We start from the raw sequence: 23,512 nt of genomic DNA, 5'->3' as shown, positions 1-23,512 counted from the left end.
CAAGGGGATTACTTGTTCGGCATCTATACCATGCATCGATTCATATGGCATCATGTACTTAGCTCTCTTTCTCTTTTCATTGTTCCTTCCAGCTGTCTGATGTGTGCTGGAGGGATTGGCGCACTTGAGAGGATCTTTTTCCTTACTGGGTGGCGTTCAGCCATTTGGCCATTTGGGTTGAGGTTCGAGGATATTTTGGGCAACCAAACTCAGACCAAATAATCATACTACTATAAACAACCTGAAAAGAATTTGGCTAGGCTTTGTTCAGCTTGAACATATTTGGAGTTGGAAGAGGTGATAAACTAAGCCCCTAGTTCTGTGATTCTTAAGGCTTGCTCCTGTGGCTGTATCAGACTGTTAGGCAGCTCTCAGCCCAACTAGTGTCACAGCTTGCTAGCAACTGAAACCCGAAAGGCACGCACTGGCATGTATGGTACGATTTGTGTTGCAGTGATCTAAACTGTGCATTCTTCTTCCCCTTCTAGCAAATAACCCAGATGATCTTTCCCCAGAATAACATGAGTGAGGCAAATTCTAAGCCCAAAGATTACAGAAAATGATCCCAAATCTTGTCAAATACAAGGAACCAATGGAGTAAATCCTGCTTGTGCGAGGAACCAAGTTCTTTATAGATGTTACAAGAAAGGAAAAATTTCTGCTTGCTTCCATTGTGTTCGTGATTTGATGGAAATGGAATCTATTATTATGAACCCTCGCTTACTAAAATCTGATAAACAATCATTTCCCAAATGCTACACCACTTTTTTTAACAAAGGTAAAATATTAGCAATACTATTCCGAACCGCAAGAGTTAAAAAGATCACTATCCCTAAAATACTTAGCCCTCAAAACTTGAGCCCACATGGAAGAAAGATTTGCAAACAGTTTCTATCATAGTTTAACTAACAAACTTAAATGTTTAGTTTTATTTTCGTGGTCTGGAATGTATTCCTCACACAAAAAAATGTTCAACTTACGAATTTGTAGATCAAGCTTGCGATGTAATTTCCATCACAGGAGGGAGAGAGAGAGAGAGAGATTTAATGTAAGATAGATCCACCATTGCAACATACCAATACCTTGGGTTACTTGAGAGAACAAAAAGAATTTCTCCGGCAATATTCTTCCACTTTAACAACAATCTCTCTCTTTGTCAACGATTTTTATTTTTGGCTAAAGTTTGATTTCTTCTTTGCCACCCATTCACTTAGGGTTAGTCAAGAAAAGAAGAAGAGCAACTTCTCCACGGATACTCTTCCCCCTTTTCAACATTCTTCCTCTCTAGCTACAATTTTGATTTATTCTCTATCAACAGTTCCTTTTGTTCTCTGGCATGCCAACATTCTGAGCTACTTTTCCTTCAATAATTTTCTTTAATTTGTAGTCTATCAAAATGGGATTTCAAAACAATCCCTCTCAAATACGTATATAATAAAATTGATTTTTTCCGGAGCCTAATTAGATTGCATTGTATTTTCATATTATGGTATTTGCATATTAAAATTTAATAGTATATGTACTAGTTTTGCATATATACTTACACTTATCTTGTACAGAATGTTTAGATGAAGATATATTTATTTACACTTATCTTGTACAGAATGTTTAGATGAAGATATACTTATTCTATAATTTAACACACGAATTCATATTCAGTGGCTTAGATTTAATGATTCGGGAAAAGAACACTATAGGGGAGTGTGGCTCCTACACTTAGACAAAGAGTCAGGTGATTTGACTGACCCATTACACCCGTCTTCATGAAAATTGGACATGCAACCCTTATTGATGCTTTTATATGTCTTCCTATTGATTCCCATGCGCTTGCAGGGGTCAAAATCCCTCACAGGAAACACTTGCCCAATGATCCTTATAAGATGATCACTAAAAACAAAAATGGTTTGAATGAATTCATCAGAGAGTATCATTCACTCACTTTTGGAAGTGTTTGAAGAGTACAAAATCCAATATCTGGTTGTTTGCTTTGTATTTGGGGACCTTCGGTCACATAGATGACGTGTGGATATGAAAAAGCTGTAAAACCCAAAAAGGAATTGACTGGTTTCGTTGGCTGCTGAAGTCCACCCAGCCCTGAGCTCTGATTCAACTCGATTTTCCTTTCTTTAAAAAAGGGCCAGAAAAAAAAGAAAAAAAGAAAAAAACACCCTTTCCAGAGTGAGTGAATGAGGGACCGAATCTCTTGGGCTGTGTTTGGCAGCCAAAAAAAGAAAAGAAAAGAAAAGAAAAGAAAAGAAAAAAAAAATACACATTTTGTACTTTTTTCTTTGGGTGAAGAATTTTTCTTTGTACTTGACATGTTTTCACTCAAGAAAAGATTCTCCTTTTCAAATTCAAAATTACTCTTGGGAATTGTGAAATTATCTTTTATTCTTCTAAAAATTTTCTTACCAAAAACACAAGAAAAGATGAGAAAATATGAAAAAATAATAAGACAAAAAATAATGATTACACAATGATTTCTTATGTGTCTATCTCTCTTTTAAAATTCAAATTTTTTTGAATTTTTTTCTTTTCTTCTCTTGGTAACCAAACATGCATAATCTTTTTATTTTCTCATCATTTCATTTCATTTCTTCTCTTTTTTTTTCTTTTCTTTTGTGGATTCTTTTTTCCCTTCTTTTCTTTTCTTTTCTTCTCTTGGCTACCAAACATAGCCTTGGAGAATAAACTAAAAGTTTAATCCCCGTATTTAATGGTAAAAGGGAAGAGAGAAGTAACTGGTGCGCATCTGTTCTACCATTTCTCATTTCTTTTAATAAATTCCCCCGAGAGATTCATATTCTATTTCTTATATATTTGCCGGTTTTCATGTACTCTCTCGTTTTGAGGTCTTCTTTGTAGTCTCATTCTCCCTGATCTCCTCTCAAGGACCCATTTCTAAGGAAGAAAATTTTGCAGAGAATAACTCTCCAGATTTATTGCTCCTATCAAATGGAAGTTTCTTCGAATTGTCATCCAACAGAGAGGTCTCTCCCTCTCTCGTTTGTGCATGATCCGCTGCCTTTTGGTGTCTCTCTGTTTTGTTTGCTGATTGATGTGGCTTTTTATCTATTTGTATTTGGAAAATGGGGTTTGTTATAGTTGGATTCATGTTGATCAAAGTAATCTAAAAGATCTTGTTCTGCAAGTAAAAGTCCTCTTGTTTTGGCTTATTATTATTTTTCTTTTAAGAAGGGTTTGTAGTCCACAAGACTGTGAAAAGTGCTTCTTGTTGTTTCAACAAAAAAAACCAACATAATATTGCATTTTACAAAAATATACAATCCAGAATTTCCATGATGCCGAGAATCTCTATTTATGTAGGTACTCTGAAATGACCATCTGTCCATCTAAAAATACAGTATGGAGTTCTTATGCAGTTCTTTTGATAAATGTGTTTTGGTATGTAGTGATGATCTTTCTCATATTTGAGATGTAGGAGTTGACCCATAAAGTCACTGGTGGCGAAAGCCAATGTGTATATTTGATTATTGTAAATCCATGATAAGATTTCTCTCGGGAGTTGGTCCCAAGTGTTCATTCATTTGTTCAATTATAAATGTTCCAGGACCAGGTTCCTGTGCCCTGTTGAAGGAAATCAACATGGAGCAATGGTGGGTTTTAGGGGCTTAAATCATTGAATACTCTTGTTCAAATCCAAGAAAATACGTGTGGTCAGTGAAAGTTTTGAGAGTATCATTGTAAGAAATCTGATTCCATTGAGGACTTAGAAGGATTGACATTGCGAGAATGAAGCAATTTGTGGAGCGAAATAGGTTTTTCACAGTTTGAAAGTGATGTATTAATTCTATTGGTCAACCATGTCTGCATGTTACGCAAGTATTGGGGGCCATAAATTTGATGGCTGCAGGGACATGAATGACTCTCTTGGAACAGAACTTGGTGTGGATACAGAAATGTGTTTTCAGAGTGATTTGCATTTATTTTTTATATTTCATTTTGCTAATCACAGTTTGAGAGGGTCCCATGTATATTATCTTCTTAGTCTAGATTTTGCTTATGTGTAGTGGTGCCTAGGTGAATATTATTTTTTTGAATTATAAAGTCCCTGAAAATAAGATATTTTTCTGTATGTGAGCAAGCAAATAGATTATTCTGATGGAATCTGATAAGCAAGCATGAAGGATTAGAATCGGGCCAATATATGGAGGAGGATTGAACCAGCATCAATGATCTTATCAATTTACATGAATTCTCAGAAATCCATGGATGTTGCACTTCATTTACTAAGCATCCTCTCTTTTATTTGATGCAATCTCTCCTCTAAATGTGATTCCTAGTTGTCTTTGGTGGAAGCATAAGCTTTCAAATTAAACATTGAGTTATTGGATGGTAAAGATGATACAGTTCAATTGGTTTTCCTATAATAACTCGTAGGCGAGACTCATTTATGTTGATTTTGATAATTCTTCATGTGTATTGCCTGGAAGGATAATTTTGTCCTTTTGCTTACATTCATGACATCTGAAGCAGAATTAGATCCTTTAATGGATGTATAGAATTGAATTATACGGGATCATCAAATATTACTCCAACTAACATCTGGGCTTGTTTTGTGGAGACAATAGATGTTCTCTCTCTAGGCTTGCTCCTCTAGAAGCGGTATTGTTTGACATTGATGGAACGCTATGTGATTCAGATCCTCTCCATTACTTGGCTTTCCGTGAATTACTTCTGGAGGTATAGTACTTACATGAATACCGAAAACAATTCCCTCACTCTGCACTTCCCAGTAGCAATTGATATAGGGAATGTTTAACAGATTGGTTACAATGGTGGAGTCCCCATCGATGAGGAATTTTTTGTTAAGAATATTTCTGGCAAGCATAACCCGGATATCTGTCGTGCAATCTTCCCTGATTGGGATATGGAGAAGGGCCTTAAATTCATGGATGATAAGGAAGCATTGTTTCGTAGGTAACTTTAAATAGCCATCAACCTATTGGTTTTTTAACAGCTTTTTCTTTCTTATGGTATTCATTATACTGATACTTTATGATAATGCAGATTGGTAAAAGAAAAAGTGAAGCCTGTAGCTGGCCTACACAAGTTGTGCAAATGGATTAAAGATCATGGCTTGAAACGGGCTGCGGTTACGAATGCTCCTAGAGAAAATGCGGAGCTTATGATATCAATTCTTGGCCTGTCTGATTTCTTTGATGTGGTCATAATTGGTCCCGAATGCGAGCGTGCAAAACCATTTCCTGAACCCTACCTGAAGGGGGTAGAAACACTGAAGGCTTCTCCAAATCATTCTTTTGTGTTTGAGGTTTTCCTTCAACTTTACTTTTCGGAAGTTCAAAGTTTCATGGGCTTTTAGTTAATTTTTTATGTTCAACTGACTCCCCCCCCCCCCCCCCCCCCCCCCCCGGGCCGTGGTTTTGATAAGGATTCTGCGTCAGGAATAAAAGCTGGAGTGGCAGCAGGGATGCCAGTTGTGGGTATAGCTACCGCAAATCCTGAACATATATTGAATGAAGCAGGGGCTACCTTTCTTATTAAGGATTATAATGACCCAAAATTGTGGTCAGCATTGGAAGAACTTGACAGAGAAGCAGTGGGAACAACAGCGTGAAATGGTAATTGTCAGTGTGAAACTATTAGCATATATATATATATATATATATATATGGATAACTGAGATGGGTTATCTTTTAGTACCATTTAACTTCAGCTCGTCTGAATATATCAAGCAATAGACTTACATGATAAACTTTGAAATCAACATTTGTTCTTCAGATTACCAAATTGGTTACTTTGGCAGTTTATCTGATTTTTGTAATAATATATTTTTTATGGTGCAATTTCTTACTGTTGCCTCTATTTCAAAATATTCAATGAGTATCCTCTATTACTGGAGAAATTTCTGAGGAACCTGTTTGATTTTATAGTGCATAACTAGTAACCTCCAACGTCTCATAAAAAAAAAAAAATCACTCCAATATCTACTGATTGATAATAATTTTTAGATGTGTACAATATTAATTTTTAAGACACGCTTGTCTTCATTTAGATGTATGCATATAGTAACTGTTATGGATGCAGCATAGCATACATCCTAATAATGAAATGAGGCTTTTATTAAAATCTCAACACAATGAAACCCCAAAATGTATTAAACCCCAGGGCTCAGTTAGTCAATAAAGGGCCAACTTTCTATGGACTGGGAAAAATAAAATTGAATACATTAGACTGGGAGACATTCTTTGATCCCTTTCATGTAGGTTGCAAACCTTGGCTCTTTAATTAACCGGTAGCTAGTGCTGGTGAATTAGAAATCCTAACTATATTTCCTGAACTTCAGCTGGGAAGATGCCATGCTGACTGTCACATAAGACATTCAAAATTAGGGAGCCACAATTACGATGAGTGAATTATGTCTATTAAAAAATGGATCACAATGGACATGGGGAGTTCTCCGGTGGCAGTTTTTGTGTAGGAAAATTACCGCAAGATGGTGCCTTCGGCAGGGAAATGTCAACACAGAACAAGTTAGATGGATAAGATTAGGGAGACACAAATGCAATGAGTGAATTATATCCATTAGAATGGGTAACAATGGACATGCTGAGTTCTCACAGGTGGCTGTTGTTGTATAGGAAAAGTACTGCAAGGTGCTGCCTTCTGCGGGGAAGTGTCAACTCAGTACAAATGTTCAAGTTGGATAGATACAGAGGACAGGCAAACCCTTGCATTCTGAAACTGTCTACTCATCCAAATTCACGGTCAATGAAAGACCCAGATTTAGAAGGCAAACGGCAGAAGAAAGTGTGTATGGGTGGCAATCAGGTATGTGATGCAGATTGAGCCTAGCTGCGCATGCATGATATTTAAATTGTCGGTGAACTACTTGCTCAAGCCCAGCCATTTCTAAACGGTTGAGTTTGGAATGCAGCATTACAGAAAAAATTCAAAGTTTACTCTCAAAGAGAACTTAAGTATAGTAACTTAGAGAGCAGAACCAACAATCTGGAACTGATTTTTGGAAGCCATTTTCGATACTGTCGGCCTATGTATTAAATAGACTTGTTAGTCCACATCATTTTCACATTATTATATAATCATATCTTATTTTTGGTCAATTCTAGTGTTGATACATATTAGAATTATGCTTCAAAGATTGTTTGAAGAAGAGCCTTATACATCATGTGCTGTACAGTTTTTTATTTATTTCTGACAAGTATCAATGAAGGTCAATATGAAACTAGGGATGACTCATTAGGAATGTAGTAGGGCTTCAACCGAAATTTTGGTTTCGACTTGGTTATGGTACAAAACAGTTTATACAAAAAGCACTGTTTGGATCGAAATGGGTTGAAATTTTGACCTATTTTGTGAGTTTCAAGTGGTTTTTCCTATTAGAGGGAAGAAAAAAAAAAACCAAGCTCTAGTATTTTTGGCCAAATCACCTAGGTTTCCAGTGGAACAATGTGTTGGAGACTACTACAATGCATCTACAGCAACGATTTGCTGGATTTGAGCAAGGTTTGTGTAAAATTCAAACTTGGAGGTATGCCCTTTTCCCTCAAAGGTTTCGAATTTTCCTAGAACTCTATGTGGTACTGACATAGACTTGGAGGAATGGTTTTGTAGGGGTGTTTTAACCTTGGTTGTACACTTGTACTTGATTACTTGTGACACTTGTACTTGTATACTAGGACATTGTGTAATATTAAATGGTTTTTCTTCATTTCTAATGCATACTTTAGTTGTTTCATTGAATTTTCCGTGTTATAATAGTAAATAATGTGTAGAATAGGATAGGTTTTAAAAAGTATACAATAGGGTACGATGTGCAATACCAACCTAGGGTACAAAACCAAACTACAATTTTTTTTTTTTTTAACAATCTAAAGGTTCCATTTTGTTTAGAAATGCTTAATTAGGGTTTCCCTGAAGTTTTGGGACAAAATATGGCCGTTTGACTACCAAAATGGCCAGAATTTTGTTTGAATTTTGGTTGAAACCAAGATCAAAACCGAAATCTCGAACCTTGCATGACGTTTGTAATTTTTCCACTTTAACCTCATGGCTATCACAAGTTATTCTAAGGACCATGGATGTAAGTAACATTCTAATACAAGGATCAGTTTTTTGTGATTTATGATCTCACTCACAACCAAAACGATCATTGAATGGTTGGACTGACATGAACTAGTTCGGAAGCCCAGGCCCAAACTTGGTCTTCGGCCCAATAGGGGTATTTAGGGATTTTTTTGGGGGAAATCATTTCCCCTTATTATTATATTCATGTTAAGTTGATGATAGGTAAGAGTCCAAGCTAGTTTAAATTCTGTTTTCAGTTTTAGATTACGATGAGGCATGTAGTACAGTATCTTGGAGTCTATATGGATGTAAATATGTACTCCTCGGTAGGATTTGATCTGAGTTGAATGAATAGAAATAGTGTTTTTTTTAGTGTACTACTGTGTTTAGCATCCATTGCATGGACTGGACAGAACTAGATCTGGGCAACAACTTGTAACTCCTCTTCTCTACTCACAATACATCTTCCCAGATGTGTTCTTCAAGGTTCTATTCACTGTGCTCTACGTCTGGGCGTGCATTTGCAGCACAATAGTGTTGGATCAAACTCTATGTTCCTAGTCCTTCCACCCTGAAATTTTGTGCATTAGTACTTCTTCTAGGGGCGACTCAGCCTGCAAAATTTGAGGCAGAACAGAGTTTCAATTTTGGAGATCTGACCCATCCTCTCTGCTGATCCTGAAGATTCCAACAGATCCGATTTCAGAGATTTATCTGACTAGTATTACTTATTATTCTTGTCAAGTATTAGTCAGATTTCTGAGTCCAAGAGGTTAACAGCGTACTTCCTCCAGTTTCACATTATTTTGGCTTGAGTTGTGGTGGTTGTGTTGATATATTTGGATTTTGATCTATCATAGAACCACCTTATGTTGTGAGGAAGAAGAAGGCCGTTTCTTAATTTCTAATGAGGATGATTCCCTGGCAACTTATTTAAAGCCCCTCCTTTTTGAGTCTGCTTTTGTTTTATTCCCCATCTCTTGAAAGTTTTTTCCCTTCAAATTAATTTACTATTTGCCACAAATTCTGTTTTCTCTTCTTAAGGGCCCTGAACTGTCTAGAAATTACAGAATTGCCACTAATCCTTTAATTTGAAATTTCATCACTTTGTTGGGTCCATTGTGACATTAGGGTTTTGGAACTTAGATTGCACCAATTTGGAATCAAATTCGAGTCTAACCATGATAGGACCCTCTCATGTTACCAATCCTGAGCTGCACAATATAAGAATGCGCTGAGAGTCAACAGAAGACTAATCTTGACCAGTACAAGCCACATTCTCTATCCAGATTTCAAGAGAATTTGACAGCCATAGAAAGCTATTAGTCTAATGTAGATTTAGTTTTGGAGTGCTAAATATCAACAGATGAGGCTAGGTAGGCTATGTATACACCAAATCCCCAATTTGGTACCCATTGGTGACACAACTAGAGCTAGTATCTCCTAAAACATCACACATGATTGATATTAGAAAAAGGATTACTGAATCATGGTCGAGGTTCTAGAGTTCGACGACGATCAGGGACCCGAAGCTTTTCTTAATTGGTTAAGGTTGAAAATGTTTTTGCCTATGAGTCCTTTTTGGATGACAAGAAGTGCGAGCTTATCTCACTGATTTTACAGATACACTTGCTCATGGTGGGATGATGTGCTACAGTCGACCTTCATCAGAAAACTTGGATCCATCAATAATTGAAGGGTTATGAAGCAGATACTGAACAAGAAATTTGTCCGTCTGAACTATGAGAAGGTACTCTTCCACAAGCTGGTGAAATTCCAACCATGCATGAAGATGTGGCTACCCACACCTTGGAGTTTGATTAGTTGTCCTCTAGATGGACCGATCAGCAATGGTAATTGACGAATTTATCAGTGGACTGAACACAAATATCTGTTTGGAGCTTGCCAATGGAGATTTAGATCAGTTGATGTGACAACTACGTATGCAAAGAGAATGGAAGAAAAATACAGCTATCTGAATGACATGCTTAAGAAATTTTCAGCTTACAGACCTATACCCAAGACTGAAGAAAAGAAAATTGAGCCCCACAAAGTTGAAGGAAAGAAGCCAGTGTTCTCTAAGGGAAACAAATTGCTAAGAAATATTGTGTCGCAACTGTGGTGAGAAAAGTCACGTTGGCAACAAATGCCCCCACAAGACCCTTTTTTGGCAAATGTAGTTGAGACGTAGTCTAAGGATAACAATGATGACTATGAATGTTATGATGCTATATCCTCTTGATCTTGAAAAACCTTGCCCTACGAATGATGAGGCTGAAGCTTACTCGGATAATCTTATTCCTTTCTCTAATGGACAAGTAGAGAAAGCTCCCTTTCAGGTAGAAGGGTATTTTACTGCACAATGAGGACTTCAAGGCAGTCCATACATTTGTTGATGCTGGAGCACAACCGACCTCATCTCAACTGACCTAGTACATGAACTTAACCTCCTGCGAACGAGGTTTTTCAAGATGGTTTTTGTGTCAGGTTTCGGGCCTCCTGTTAGAGAAGAGGCCGATGTTGTTGCTCAAGTTCACCTGCAGTTTGGGCCACTTCACTTCTAGGTGCCTTACCCAGTCAGTCCCTTGGCAATTGTGACATTCTTTTATGGTGACCTTGGCAGCAGAAGGTTGGTGTTCTCCATGCCAAGGAGGGTGGATGTATTTGATGTTTCCTCACACTGACTGATATGCCATGATGGCAACAGTTGTCTCCTTCTCTAGTTATGAGCTAGTGCATTCTACCAACTCTTAGAAAGGATTTGTATTCTGACCGTCATCATCCACAAGATGTCACCTCAACGTTGAGATCATTACAAGGGGCCAAGGTTCACGACTTAACTTGTCTGAGTCAAGTTCTTTCAAGAATGGGAGAATTGATGCAATAACAATTCCATGGTTGGAGACTTGGATTGACATGAACCAGTCTGGAAGCCCAGGCCAAGCAGAACTAGGCCAAAACTTGATCTTTGGTCCAATAGGGGGGATTTAGGGAATTTATTTATTTATTCGAGGTGTACTTGTAAATTATCTATTATTTGGAGAGGGTTAATTTGCATGCCACACCAGTACAGTAGTGTACTAAAAAAGCTATTATTCATATGGGGCCCACATTTTCAGAATAGGTGAAAGAAAAAAAACCATGTGTCAGGGAACTGCACATTGGCAGCATGGCAATCTTTTTCCCTTGTTATTACATTCATGTTAAGCTGTCAATTGGTAAGAGTCCAAGTTAGTTTAACTTCTATATTCAGTTTTAGATTAGAACGATGTAACCATGGATCAGATTTGATTTGATTTCAGTTTCCTACCAAGAAAGAAAAAATAAATTGATTTCAGTTGAATGAACAGAAATAGTAAGTTTATTTGAGATTGTGCATTGCTTGGACTGGGCAGAACCAGATCTCGCCAACAACTTTAACTCCGCTTCTCAGCTGATGATACATGTTCCCACGTGTGTTGTTTCATATGATCTAGTTTCCTCGTCTTCTTTCTAATACCTCCTTTCTGTTTCAGTTCTTTGAAGTTCCGCCGACCGTGCTCTGTTTCTGGACTGCATTTGCACAGGTCAACAGCTTTGAATTGAAATCCCTTGTTCCTCGTCTTTCCACCCTGAAATTTAGTGCTTCAGTACTTCTAGGGACAACTTAGCCTGCAAAATTCGAGGCAGAACAGAGTTCGGGTTTTGGAGATCTGAACCCATCTCTATGCTGGTACTGAAGATTCTGGCAGATCCAACGTCGAATATTTATCTGACTAATAGTACTTGTTATTCTGGTCTAGGATTAATCGGATTCCAGAGTCCAAGAGGTTAGAAGCCTATTCACCAGTTTCACATTATTTTGCCTTTAGTTGTGGTGGTTGTGTTCATTTGTTTGTACTTTGGTCTATTGTAGAACCACCTTATGCTGGGAGGAAGAATTAAGTCTTTTTCTTCCTAATTGCAAATAAGGAAGATTTTCTGGCTATTAATTAAGGGATTTTCTTAGGTGTCAAATAATTTATAATCTTATTATTTGCCCTTTTGGTATTACACATTTTTTTCGAATGAGGGTACATATTATTATTTCACATATGTATTCGAAATATGTGCATGATAATAAGACTTTTGATTATGAGATAATGATGTCACTTTCTAATTATTTTTGAAAACTCTTTAATTCCCCAACTTAAGAAACTACTGAGAGTAAAACAAAAGACAATTAAAAGAAGGTGTTGAGTTCTAAATAAAGTTGTCATTCAGATACTCCCTTTATTAAAAATTCCTCCTTTCTAAGTCTTGTTTTGTTTTCTCTTCCTGAAATTTCAGAAAAGTCATTTCCATTCAAATTAAATTACTGCTTGACCCCAGTTTCTGTTTGCTCTTCCTAGAAGGGTCCTGAACTGTCCATTAATTACAGATTTTGCCACTAATCCTTCAATTTGAAAATTTTCATACTTTGGTTGGCGTTTAAAGACCTAAATTAGGGTTTTGGAGTCTTAGGTTGCACCAACATTGCCATTAAAACACATGAACAGCCAAACTTTTCTTGCTAACATTCAAGAGACGAACTTAAGATGCATAGTTCATTTAGGCGTTTAAAATTTTCCATTGAAGTAACACAGCTTTAAAATTATTGTATGGCCATCATCCATCCCTACCAACTGGGGTTCATCTAGGTTCTAGACATCTTTTTCCACTTCTAGATTCCTTTCTGTAGAACCATATTTACCAATATCTAGCAAGAACATGTATTCCTAATCCTCTATTGTTTATTTTCTTTCTACTTCTTTTAAACACATCAGCTTGTAGATTTCCACCTTGCTCAATATTTTCTTGGATCCGTTGTATGTGACCTCCCCATATCGATCTCCTTCCAGTTCTCTCTTCGTCTCGTCACTACTATGTTCCTAAGATTCATTTTCTAACCACCATTCCCTAATCTTACTACTTATCTATCAAAGCATCATTTCTGCTACACCCAATCCATGCATGGTGTGAGAATGAGAAATCCAACGATTCATGTTTAATTTTGAGTTAGATAACCAACATGAAACCGAATGGCGTCAACAAGTATTGTGAAAGTGAAATATCTGATTTTAGAGCTCTCAGATTGACACAGGTTCTGTGACCCTAGACCTCTTCTTTATCAAAACCTTTGGGATAACTGCAATATTGGACTTCCCCCCATTCTCTCATGCACACCTCAGTTTGTTTTTAAAGGCCAATGGATTCAGTGTGAAAGCCATAACATTCAAAACATTTTTGAACACAAGGTCTCCGAATTCTATGAGGTATCAATTCATGTTTTCTGACTCAGATGTTGGAAGGTGGTGGTATTTCCCATCCTCAACATTGTATGACTGCGTCTCTGGCATTCTAAACCACCCAAAAACAAAAACAAAGGGATGGCTGGTACAACAACCGTCGAGCATCCCAGACACATTGTCGACGTCCCTATGAAACGTTTATTCTAAATGCTAACATACCTCAAATAAAGTCATCTCATTGGTCGATCCATGATTTTTCTGTACAATATGTAAGTGTTCAAACCCAATTTTAGTCGGGACAAACAAATAATACATCCCCGATATCTACATGTAAAAGGAATCTGAATTGAAAATGCCATCAGTAAATCAAAATATCTAAAACCTGTGGTGAATGAATTAAATGTCAAAAGCAGGAGACTGGTTCACTGAGTTTGAGGCACATATCAACATCCATGTATCCATTTATCATCGAACCCATAACACAGAATCAACCTCATCTCTAGCTGCCTTGTACAATTCAAGCCGCTTGGCACATTGCTGCCTCCTCTCCATCAAAGCTGGGTCTTCATCCAACAATTGCAAAAGTGGCTTGCCCTGCAAATGCAATACACCAAGAAATATTAGTGTCTGTACAGAGCATAATATCCTGCTTCAGAGGAAGGAAAATCCAGATCATTTGAAGAAAGGAACCTCCACAGGAATAAGGTTATGTATCACATTTCGGTTGGTACATTGTTTTTTGGCATTGACAATATCGAGCAAGGGGTTTTCAAGGTTTATGATCAACCTAGGAGCTTACAGTCATGGCCACTTATTCCACATTCTCCAAGCTCAAAAGCTCCAGTGTTCCACCACAGCTGACTCAAAAGGAAAAGGTAGGGTAAAGTGATGTAGACAATGCAACAGCCAAAGTGGCTTGACGGTCCAGATGAGGCAGGTAGACTGTAAGAAACAAATCCAAATGATTACCCACAGAATAGGTTTTCCTCTGGCACAAGGTTAGAGTCTAACGCTTCACTTTGCCACATGAAGGAAATGTTGCAAATCAGATGCCCCCTGAAGATCCCTTGAAAGTTACATACCCCCACTTCATGTAAACTCCTTAACTGATGAACATACGTCTGCTTTTTAAGAAAAGAGACAACTAAGGGGCGATAGTTTTGTAGTTACCTCCTTCCCCAATTGTGTATAGAAGTGATCCAATAATGACCGCTTTGCCTCACGAACTTGACAATGAACCACTGCCTTTGGAATGGAGTTCTTCAGTGTCTCAGACACCATATTAATGTATGCGGAGACATTTGACCCTATCCTCCTGAAGTGACCCTCTGAATATCGATCCGTGGTTGAAGCAGCAGGGTTACCTCCTTTCTCTACCTCTTGTGGAAGCTTCCTGAAGAAATCAACAGTCAAGTATGATGCCTCCATATCCACCAATCGTAGGGTTGTCTTCTTACTCTCATCCCGGAACCTCTCCAAGGCTTCATTTGCAGCAGCTGCTAATTCGGCTTGAAGGGGTGGGAAACGCTTCAACTCCTGATAAATTAGAACATATCAATATCTTTTGTTTTGATGAGCAGAGAAGCAATCAAACAATATAATTAACTAGTAAAAATGGAATGTGAGATTCCAGATATCCCACCTGAGTTTCTCCTATTGACTTCCTCACAAGTTCCTTCAAGACGTAGTGGACCTGCAATTTAAATATCTAATCAATTATACATCTACTCACATTAGAAGGCACGAAGGTAACATCACAGACATGACATCTCTAGAATTCTTTTAATGAATAATGAAAATCTGTAGATGATTAGAGAGTAGGGAAGAAGACTACTAACAGCATCAACTGATGCTTCAGCAGGGCCTCTAAAGTATTGAAGAGCTCCCTCAATGAGGCGCCGGTAACCTTGCTCAGGAGCAATCAAATGAGGTTGGTAACCATCTGCTTCTGAAACAACCTTCTTTACATTTTGTAAGGATAGATATCGATCAAATGGAAGCTTTTTTAAGGCAGCAGCGAGCTGATTGTCGAAAACTCCATATATCCGATCACCTCCAGGTCGCCTGTAAGATGATCCGACTTTAGAATAATACTGAACTTCCACTCAATATAAGCAGTAAATGACGAAGCTTAAACTGTTTTGGGTATAAGTATTGAATCATTACCCTCCATCTAGATGCTCCTTAAATATACGATCAAAAGCTCGGCAGAGTTCTAAGATTGTATATAACTGAGCCTGAAAATTGGAAAAACAGACTCTAGTCATGAACTTAAATGAAATTATACCATATTTTAGAATGATCATAAAAGATTTTACAAAAAAGATACTAACTCCTTACCCAATGATCATAAAAGATTTTACAAAAAAGATACTAACTCCTTACCCCTGCATCAATAGCAATAGGTCTACCAAGATGATCCATCTCTGACTCAAGTTCATCAATGCTTTTATTTATCAAGGATGCGATGCTTGGTATCTGTGCCCTTATCACAGATTCCAAGTGCTGAAACCATAATAATTCACAAATGACAATCAATTCCCACCAAAAAAAAGAAAAAAAGAAGAAACGAAAGGAAAAGACACTATCAAGAATGTTGACCCAAGTAAGCCACTTTGGTTTCAAATGCATTAATGCAAATGAAATAAGACAATATAAATACCCTTGAGAGAAGCTTTGCTAGGTATTCGGAACCCATTTTACTGGCCAAGTGTCCATAGTCTGGACTTGAGGAAAAATATTCACGCTCCCTACGCCTTGCAGCAATCATGTCAACATTTCTATTAATGTCTGCTTGCGAACGGTTCACAACTCCAACCCAAGGATGTTGCAACCAATAAGATCTTCCCTCAAGAACCTGCAACATTCTACAATTAGGAAACACTAAACACAGAGAGGAATATTTACAAAGGAAAATGAAAATGAAAATGGAGGATTAAAAAAAAAAAAAAAAAAAAAAAGCAAAGTTGGTAAGTAGAAACTTAAACTCCTCAATTTGCTTATCAGTAGTTGTTCAACTTAACATGACAAAACAACATATGCACTCACATCCAATGCATTTGTTCCCTTGTCCATCAAATCTAGCTTTGTCAACACCCCAAAAGTTCTCTCACCTAATCATGTCAAATAAAAGAGTATAGTTAAGGCTGCAGGTGCTACCATGTGCACAACAATTCCATTGTGCAGTTAGAAACAACAGAAAATACCTGTCGGGTCAACTTCTCTAGAAATTTTAATTGCATCAGATGTTGCTATATCTTGATTTGCTGGAGAGATTGCAAGGATGACGCTGTTAGGCTGCAAAAGAGATCCAACGGAGAAATTAGGGCTAGCATAAGAATTAAAATTGAAAGATGAAAACATATCTCAGTAGTCCTGTAAATAAAGATTTTAATTCTTAGTTCTGGAATCAATGTATTCAGCCTGCGAATCAAGATTTTAAATCTTAGTTCTAGAATCAATTGTATTCAACTGCATTTGAGAGGCAACTACTAAACTTTGTCGGAATATTCAAATTATATAAAAGACTTGGTCCAAGTAAAACATTATGCCAAACCTTTAGAAAGACTTGAGATCAATTTAAATCACAAGGAAAAAAAAAACTTTGATAGAATTCTACTGGGCAGGTTTCAAAATTTTTTCTTTTTGATAGATAGGTTTCAACTATGATCCTTCTGCAGAAGTCCATGAAAATTTTGGAATTTTTTGTATGGACATATCAATTTAAAATGCATTCAGACATCAATGTATCATGCAAAGAAGTATCATTGAAAAAGAAATGCACAAAATTCCAATGAATTACATTTTGCAACATATCCTCGATGGTTTCAATCAAAAAATACTTTCAGGACCACAATAACCTTATTTATATTTCAAACCATTGGAAATTATAGAAAACCACTCATTAAATCTTTGATGATAATTGGATAAATTATGGAACATGATAGGAAAAATTAAGAGACTGAATGAATTAGAAGATAGTAGGAAAAATAAAAAAATCTTCTATTATTTGGTTCTCATTCTAAATATTCATTTACATTTTCTTATTGACCAAGTTCGAAGACTGATGATCTTTGACAAATTATCAGGATGCTTATGACTCAAATATGTTGAATCTCAAAATTGACATTCCTCTCATGGAATCAAGATATTACCCTTGCCACTTCTTTTGATGAAAAAAATACACCCTATAAACAAAGGAATTAGATTATGATGCAATTCGAATAGCTTCTCATAGCACATTTTAAACGCCTTCTAGAGGCACCTGACAGAAAATTTCTATACATTTCACATGGTTAGACATAACTCCAAGATTTAATATGTGTGTGTTTTTCATTTTTTCCTTTTTTTTTTTTTTTTTTTTAAGGGTTGGGGTGAGGGGTGGGGTGTAGAGATTAACATTAAATTAGGCGACCAGATTAGTATGTCCTACCAATTCATTCCTTCAGATGGAATAACAGCTGACCATGTATAATGAGATTGACATGAAATCTGGAAATAAAACCCTTGTTCGAGTTTCCAAAAAAAAAAAAAAAAGTGAACGTGAGTAATAGAATGGGCCCACAGAAGGAGGGTTTACGTTTCCCATTTCCTAAAGGAGGTAGAAACACACAACTCAAGGTGGAAGACTGCAAGAATACTCACAGTTGAGAATATTACTTTATTACCTTCTCAATATAAGAGCGAACCATGTTTTCAATGTCTTGAACAATACCATCCGGCTGTCCTTCTGCCAAGAGAAAAATTCTTCAATAAAGTTACACATTTAAAAGACAAGCTTATTGTGGAATCTAATAGAAGGAATTAATAATATATAATATAGAACAAAAACGTACCTATGGCAACCTTTGTCAAACCAGGTAAATCTATCAGTGTTAAGTTAACAACTGCCAAAAGATTCCAACCACAAAAGTTGCATCAGATTGGAGTATTTAACATTAACGAAAGCAAAACAAGGATTAATGATGAAAATGACACCATGCTATTGTATGATTATAAAGACGAGAGCCAGTGACAGTCGGCAGGAATAGTGGAATAGGCAAGGGGGGAAATGCAATTTATGTAATGCAATGGTGCAAATATTAACCCCGCCAATTCAAGAACAACCATTGTTTACTAGTAGTCATAAGAGCGAGTCATGAAATACAGTTAATATCTGCCCGAGATTGACATAGACAAACTGCTACATGGAACTTCAACAATCTTATGGATTCAAATCAACTAATAAAATACCATTTACAGCCCCAAAAAATTTTGGATGACTCCTATTTACAGTGCGTATACCCTTGTCTCAGAACATTACAATTCATAGACCACAGTTTCATGTAAAATGGTGACATCCAATTTCTTTGCAATGCAAAGATTGATCAACATCCTCCTTGTTGGTGTATGATGTCTTGTATTCCGTCACAGTTCAATTCAGGGAGTATTGGTGCAGCGCCTCGATAGGTAGGATGGCGGTCCCGCTAGCCAGTTAACGGGCCGTGGGGGTTGGAGGGGGCCTCCTGGCCCCCGTGCATAGCAGGGGGTGCCCCCCGCTTGAATTTTTTTTATTTGAGGGCAGTTGTGTACTTTCTGGATTAGGGTTTTTTCACTATATATTTGTAGCGAGAGTTTCTTTCTCTGTAATACAAGCAATATTGAGAGGTGTGAGGGACGAGCACTGTAACCCTATTCTCCATTGATAGTGAAGCATGATCTCATCTCACCGGGGACGTAGGCAACTTGCCGAACCTCGTAAATCTGTGTGCATTGCTTGTTCTTGTTTTCCCATTATCTTCTGCACCGTTTTAGGGTTGCGTTTCTACACTCCTTCGTAGTGAGCATAGGCCTCAGGAAATATTTAATCATCAACATTCTTTCTTGCAAAGTAGCGACTAAGGGTGCATACATTTGCCACTCCCAGACACTGCAATACTAGAACACTCTTTTTTTAACATTCTCTCAGGTGAGCCCAGATCTCTAATCATTCACAATAATTACTTCATCAGGGAAAAGGAGATGCTTCTTCCCTTCCTCAAGCTCTCTTCTCTCCTCTAACTTGAGGTATAATAGGCATTGACTTATGGTATCCTGAGCTACATATGTATGCCATCCTTTCTGGATCACCTAGGCCTCGCTATCAATTGTTGATAACAAATTCAAAGACTAATTTTAAAATCCTTTAAAAGAGACACCAGCATATAAGCTAAAACCATATTTTTTCAAGCACCAATGGGACTAATCCTAAATTTAGGATTTCCCTGACTCAGTCCCCTATTGATGCTGCTGGCAGAAGAAGAAACACTTTTGCTTTTTCTTTTTTCGTTTTTATTTTGGAGGGTGGGGTGCTGGGGGCTTTTTTAGGACATAAACTATGGTGATTCTGTTTAATAAAAATAGCAAAGGAAACCTAGAAAGGAGACAAGCCAAAGTACATGAACTATAATTCTCATCAAAACATAACCTACTGCAAAGCATAAGGAATTTGTTACAATTTATATATGAATCACCTACCGCAAGTAAACAAAAAAATTTTAAAGATCGTCAAGGTTGGATTCTTTACTTAGGTTGTCTCATTCATCCTCCTTTTTTTTTTTTTTTGGGGGGGGGGTGGTGGTTTAGGTAGGTCAAGAAAATTTATCAAATGGTAGTTACAACCCTTCCACACTGCAGGAGACTAAGTGGGGGAAAAAAAAAATACATGGTAAAATCCAGTCCTAACCTCATTCAGTGAAACTCAAGCAGCATAACTAAGATATCACCAAAAAGCAAACTAAAAAAAGGAAGAAGAAGAAGCAAAGTTCATCATGTAAATACCATTTGGTGAATAGATACTGAGATGGATAGGAATAGGAGAAATCTGCTTTGTCCTTCCAGTGATCCTATTAGTTTCTTCCTCGATTTCTCTACGGACCGCATCTGCATTGGTAAATTAGATGGTCAAGTGACCAATCAACTTACGCAAAAGGGAAGCAAAAAAGGGAAATATACAGTTCATTGTATTTCAAGTAATAAAGGTGATAAGGATACAAAAAAGTTATGCGGCCATTGATCCAGCCCAGTTAAAGATGAATTTGAAGCAGAACACAGAAAATAATTGGTTAATTGAATGGTTCAAAACTAGAAGCATGCATGGATTACAACCTTAATAGTACAATACTGTATCTTCTGCAATCTACACGAGTAAAATGACATTTCCACAATTCATAAAAAAATAAATGGAAGAACAATTTGAGACACAATGCTGAAACAATCAACATCTAATCCAGCTATTCTTTCAACAAGGGTACAACAGAGAATCAAACAGGTGAATGATAAACATGGCACTAACACTTCAAATGAAGTGTTGAGCATATGCAGAACATCATTTGAAGTACATAATATCCAACAAAGCTGCAAGGTAAAAATCGGAAATTGTGCATCCCCCGCACATCCAATATTACAAAAATAGCATAGCGTAAGAAAGCTATAGAAAAGATATCAGTTGCAATTTATAATTCAGCCACTTGCAATAATCTATAGGGAAAAAGATTGCCATGACGCCAATGTGTAGTTACGCATGAATTTTTTTATTATTTTTTGCTACCTGCTCTAAAAATGTAGTCCCAAATGGATGATACCTTTTCTCAGAACACCATTGCTGTGGCGGAACAAATTAAAAACAATCTTTTGTTTCTAAATCAGCTCAAAGCCAAAAAAAGAGAAAAAAATTTCCCAGGCAATAACATAACCAAGCTGCTCATCGAATCAAGAAGGGAAAAAAGTTATATTTCATCTAAAAATAACAAAAAACAAAAGAAGATATCGTCAATACCAAAGTCTGTGAATCTCCTCTTTGGCAAATGAAGAAACTCAGCATACTCAGGTTGCCCCTCATCTGCTTTGTGCAGTTGCAAGACCAATGGCCGCCTGGTCACAATCCCTAAAAACACAACACAAAACCATCAAATCAGCCAATAAATCAAGAACAACAACAGTCAACCAAAGGTTCAGAACCCTAACCAGATCCCCGAGGAAGAAAATCACGCCCAACTATGCTCTCCAGGACCGAAGATTTCCCAGAACTCTGTTTCCAAAACAAAATCAAAATCAGAACCAAAACACACAATCAAGAACAAAGATAAGAACACGGAAAGAAAAAAAAAAAGCGAGGTCAACTGAGAAACCAAACCTGTCCTCCAACGACGGCGACGGAAGGAAGAGCTTCCCACAAAGAGGAAAACGCGTTGTTATCGCCACCGTAGTCACCAAGAACAGTACAAGCTCTCTGGATTCTGTTAACGAGTACTATCAAGCTCTCCATGGTGAACAAAACCTCTAATCTGATTGACCTGAATGAATTGCACAGAAAAAAGCGAGCACAGCGAGAAAGTTTAAAAGACTGTTTTAGAGAGAGAGAGAGAGAAGACTCGGAAGAAAGCTAGTTTGCAGTTGGAACTTGGAACGAAGGGTTGGCGGCGTTGGCCACCGCCTTTTTAAATTTTCTTTTCCTTACCCGGTTGTTTTGGAAGATGTCGGTATGCTAAAGGATGCCACGTAAGCATTTCGCCAAGTGGCTCTCTCTCTCTCTCTCTCCTGATTCGGTATTCGCTTTGAATTCCAAAGCTGAAAAATCTGAAACTGTGAATAAGGTCCCGTTTGTTTCATGTTACTCAACTGTGCCTTTATAAAAATGGACTTTTTTTACATAAAAAACGATTTTCTTCTTACTTGGTGCTTAAGCATGTATAAACCATTTAGCATTCAACGCGGCAGAGCCATCTTCAGGACCCCACTAGAAGCTTCAGGTGAAGTCAATTTTCATAAACACTCTCTCTCTCTCTCACTTGAGAAGAATAAGATTTGGTTATTATATGGTATAGACGGACAGCATAATCCAGATGGATCAATACCGTATGCGTGGGTTGATTATGAATTACACAATCAGAATATCGGACAATCTGTGGGTCCCACATGTAAGAAAAAACAATATAAAATTTATTTCGACTTGAACTAAAAAAATGAGCATATACATAAGAGGATAATTAATTTTTTGGAAACTATTTCAGCTGGTTTTCTGAGATGCTTTTTTTTTTTTTCCTTTGGATAAAAGCCTAGCTTAGACTCGATTTAAAGTCATACAAGATTCTAGTCCAAAGTTATACACGTTTTTCTCACCACTTTTAGGATTATTTCAAACATACCTCTAGTTTTTTAAGTTTCTTTAATTTGAAATATATCACTTATTTATACTAGAACATCCGAAGGCCTTCATTACACATGTCACGAGTTTCTCCTAATTTATCATGGATGGGGGCAAAGTCCAATTTTTTACTCTAATTTATTCATTCTTTATTTTATCTTTTTTATTATTAGTCATCCTCCACAACATCCAATCATAAAATATACGTTGTCTATAGCACATGTGGTAGATATATGTAGAAAGAACTATGACCAAGGTTGAACTGATGTACTAACTTATGATCTTTAATTATAGTTTTCTTTTTTCTTATGAAAAAAAAAAAAATCCTCATTTCAGCCACATAAATTGCTTAAATGTTTTTTTCTTTAGTACCCAACATTCAGCCCCTTTTATCATTGCGAGTAGTATAAATTAGGGGTGTCAACCGGTCAGGCTATTTCGGTTTCTGTTGGGCTTAAGCGGGCTTGAAGATTTTCAAAGGCTGCATCGTATCCGCCCATTTAACTAATCGGGCTTAGTTATTGAAGGCATGGTACGCTTTATATTCAGTCGGTCGGCCTCGGATTATAATCGGGCTACCTTAATCGGGCTTTAGTCGGGCCTTAACCGAGCTACAAACATGTTTAATGTTAAACGGACTTTAACCGGTTTTTAAACGGGCTCTCTTTAAAATGTACTCTTATATTCTAGCCCACTCATGCAAGCCCAAAAAAATGACAATAAATCAATAAATGATACCAAATATAACCATTATTTAAAATATGAACATGTCTTTACCTTTTAGTTTTTACTCTTTAATTTGGGGGATAAAATAAGTATTCTACAATCATCAAAGGGTCGGGCCAGGCCAGTGCACAATAGGTCGGTCTCGGTCGGGCATCCGACGGACCAAGTAGCAAAATCGAGACCGACCGTTTGTAAACGGGCCGGGCTCAAGCCCAACACGTTTAATAAACGGTCTGGGCTAGGCCGATCTATAAATGGTCGGTCCCGATCGGTTTAGTTAGGTCGGGCCATGAATTGACACCCC

The 23,512-nt window shown here is 37.2% G+C and overlaps 2 protein-coding genes across 6 annotated transcripts; one reads left to right on the top strand and one right to left on the bottom strand.

Moving 5' to 3' along the window:
- The first annotated feature begins 2,743 nt into the window (after positions 1 to 2,743).
- On the top strand, positions 2,744 to 12,066 carry LOC122082584 (haloacid dehalogenase-like hydrolase domain-containing protein Sgpp). Of its 5 annotated transcripts, none has more exons than XR_006141353.1 (7): positions 2,744 to 2,990; positions 4,593 to 4,704; positions 4,787 to 4,941; positions 5,032 to 5,293; positions 5,414 to 5,603; positions 6,624 to 6,813; positions 11,586 to 12,066. XR_006141353.1 is itself a non-coding variant. In XM_042650251.1 (6 exons), the coding sequence occupies exons 1-5, from the start codon at positions 2,956 to 2,958 to the stop codon at positions 5,597 to 5,599; spliced, it is 750 nt and encodes a 249-aa protein (XP_042506185.1). In that variant the 5' UTR covers positions 2,744 to 2,955; the 3' UTR covers positions 5,600 to 5,603; positions 11,586 to 12,066. The 5 variants fall into 5 exon arrangements, 3 of the variants coding, with proteins under 3 accessions (XP_042506185.1, XP_042506187.1, XP_042506184.1); XR_006141352.1 differs by lacking the exon at positions 11,586 to 12,066 and adding an exon at positions 9,694 to 11,246; XM_042650251.1 differs by lacking the exon at positions 6,624 to 6,813.
- A 1,469-nt stretch (positions 12,067 to 13,535) lies between these two features.
- LOC122081063 (phragmoplastin DRP1E-like) lies at positions 13,536 to 21,747 on the bottom strand. The gene is made up of 15 exons (XM_042648016.1): positions 21,472 to 21,747; positions 21,303 to 21,366; positions 21,115 to 21,222; positions 20,118 to 20,219; positions 18,155 to 18,205; positions 17,987 to 18,048; positions 16,526 to 16,616; positions 16,368 to 16,432; positions 15,982 to 16,176; positions 15,705 to 15,824; positions 15,486 to 15,556; positions 15,158 to 15,383; positions 14,962 to 15,012; positions 14,490 to 14,855; positions 13,536 to 13,913 (listed from the first exon to the last, which is right to left on the bottom strand). Exons 1-15 carry the CDS (start codon positions 21,601 to 21,603, stop codon positions 13,785 to 13,787), a joined length of 1,833 nt encoding a protein of 610 aa, XP_042503950.1. The 5' UTR covers positions 21,604 to 21,747; the 3' UTR covers positions 13,536 to 13,784.
- Between the last annotated feature and the right edge of the window lie 1,765 nt (positions 21,748 to 23,512).

Source organism: Macadamia integrifolia, chromosome 6 (assembly GCF_013358625.1).
Source record: "Macadamia integrifolia cultivar HAES 741 chromosome 6, SCU_Mint_v3, whole genome shotgun sequence".
NCBI lineage: Eukaryota > Viridiplantae > Streptophyta > Magnoliopsida > Proteales > Proteaceae > Macadamia > Macadamia integrifolia.
The sequence above is the reverse complement of the archived record's forward strand: the minus strand, read 5'-3'. Positions and strand labels throughout refer to the sequence as shown.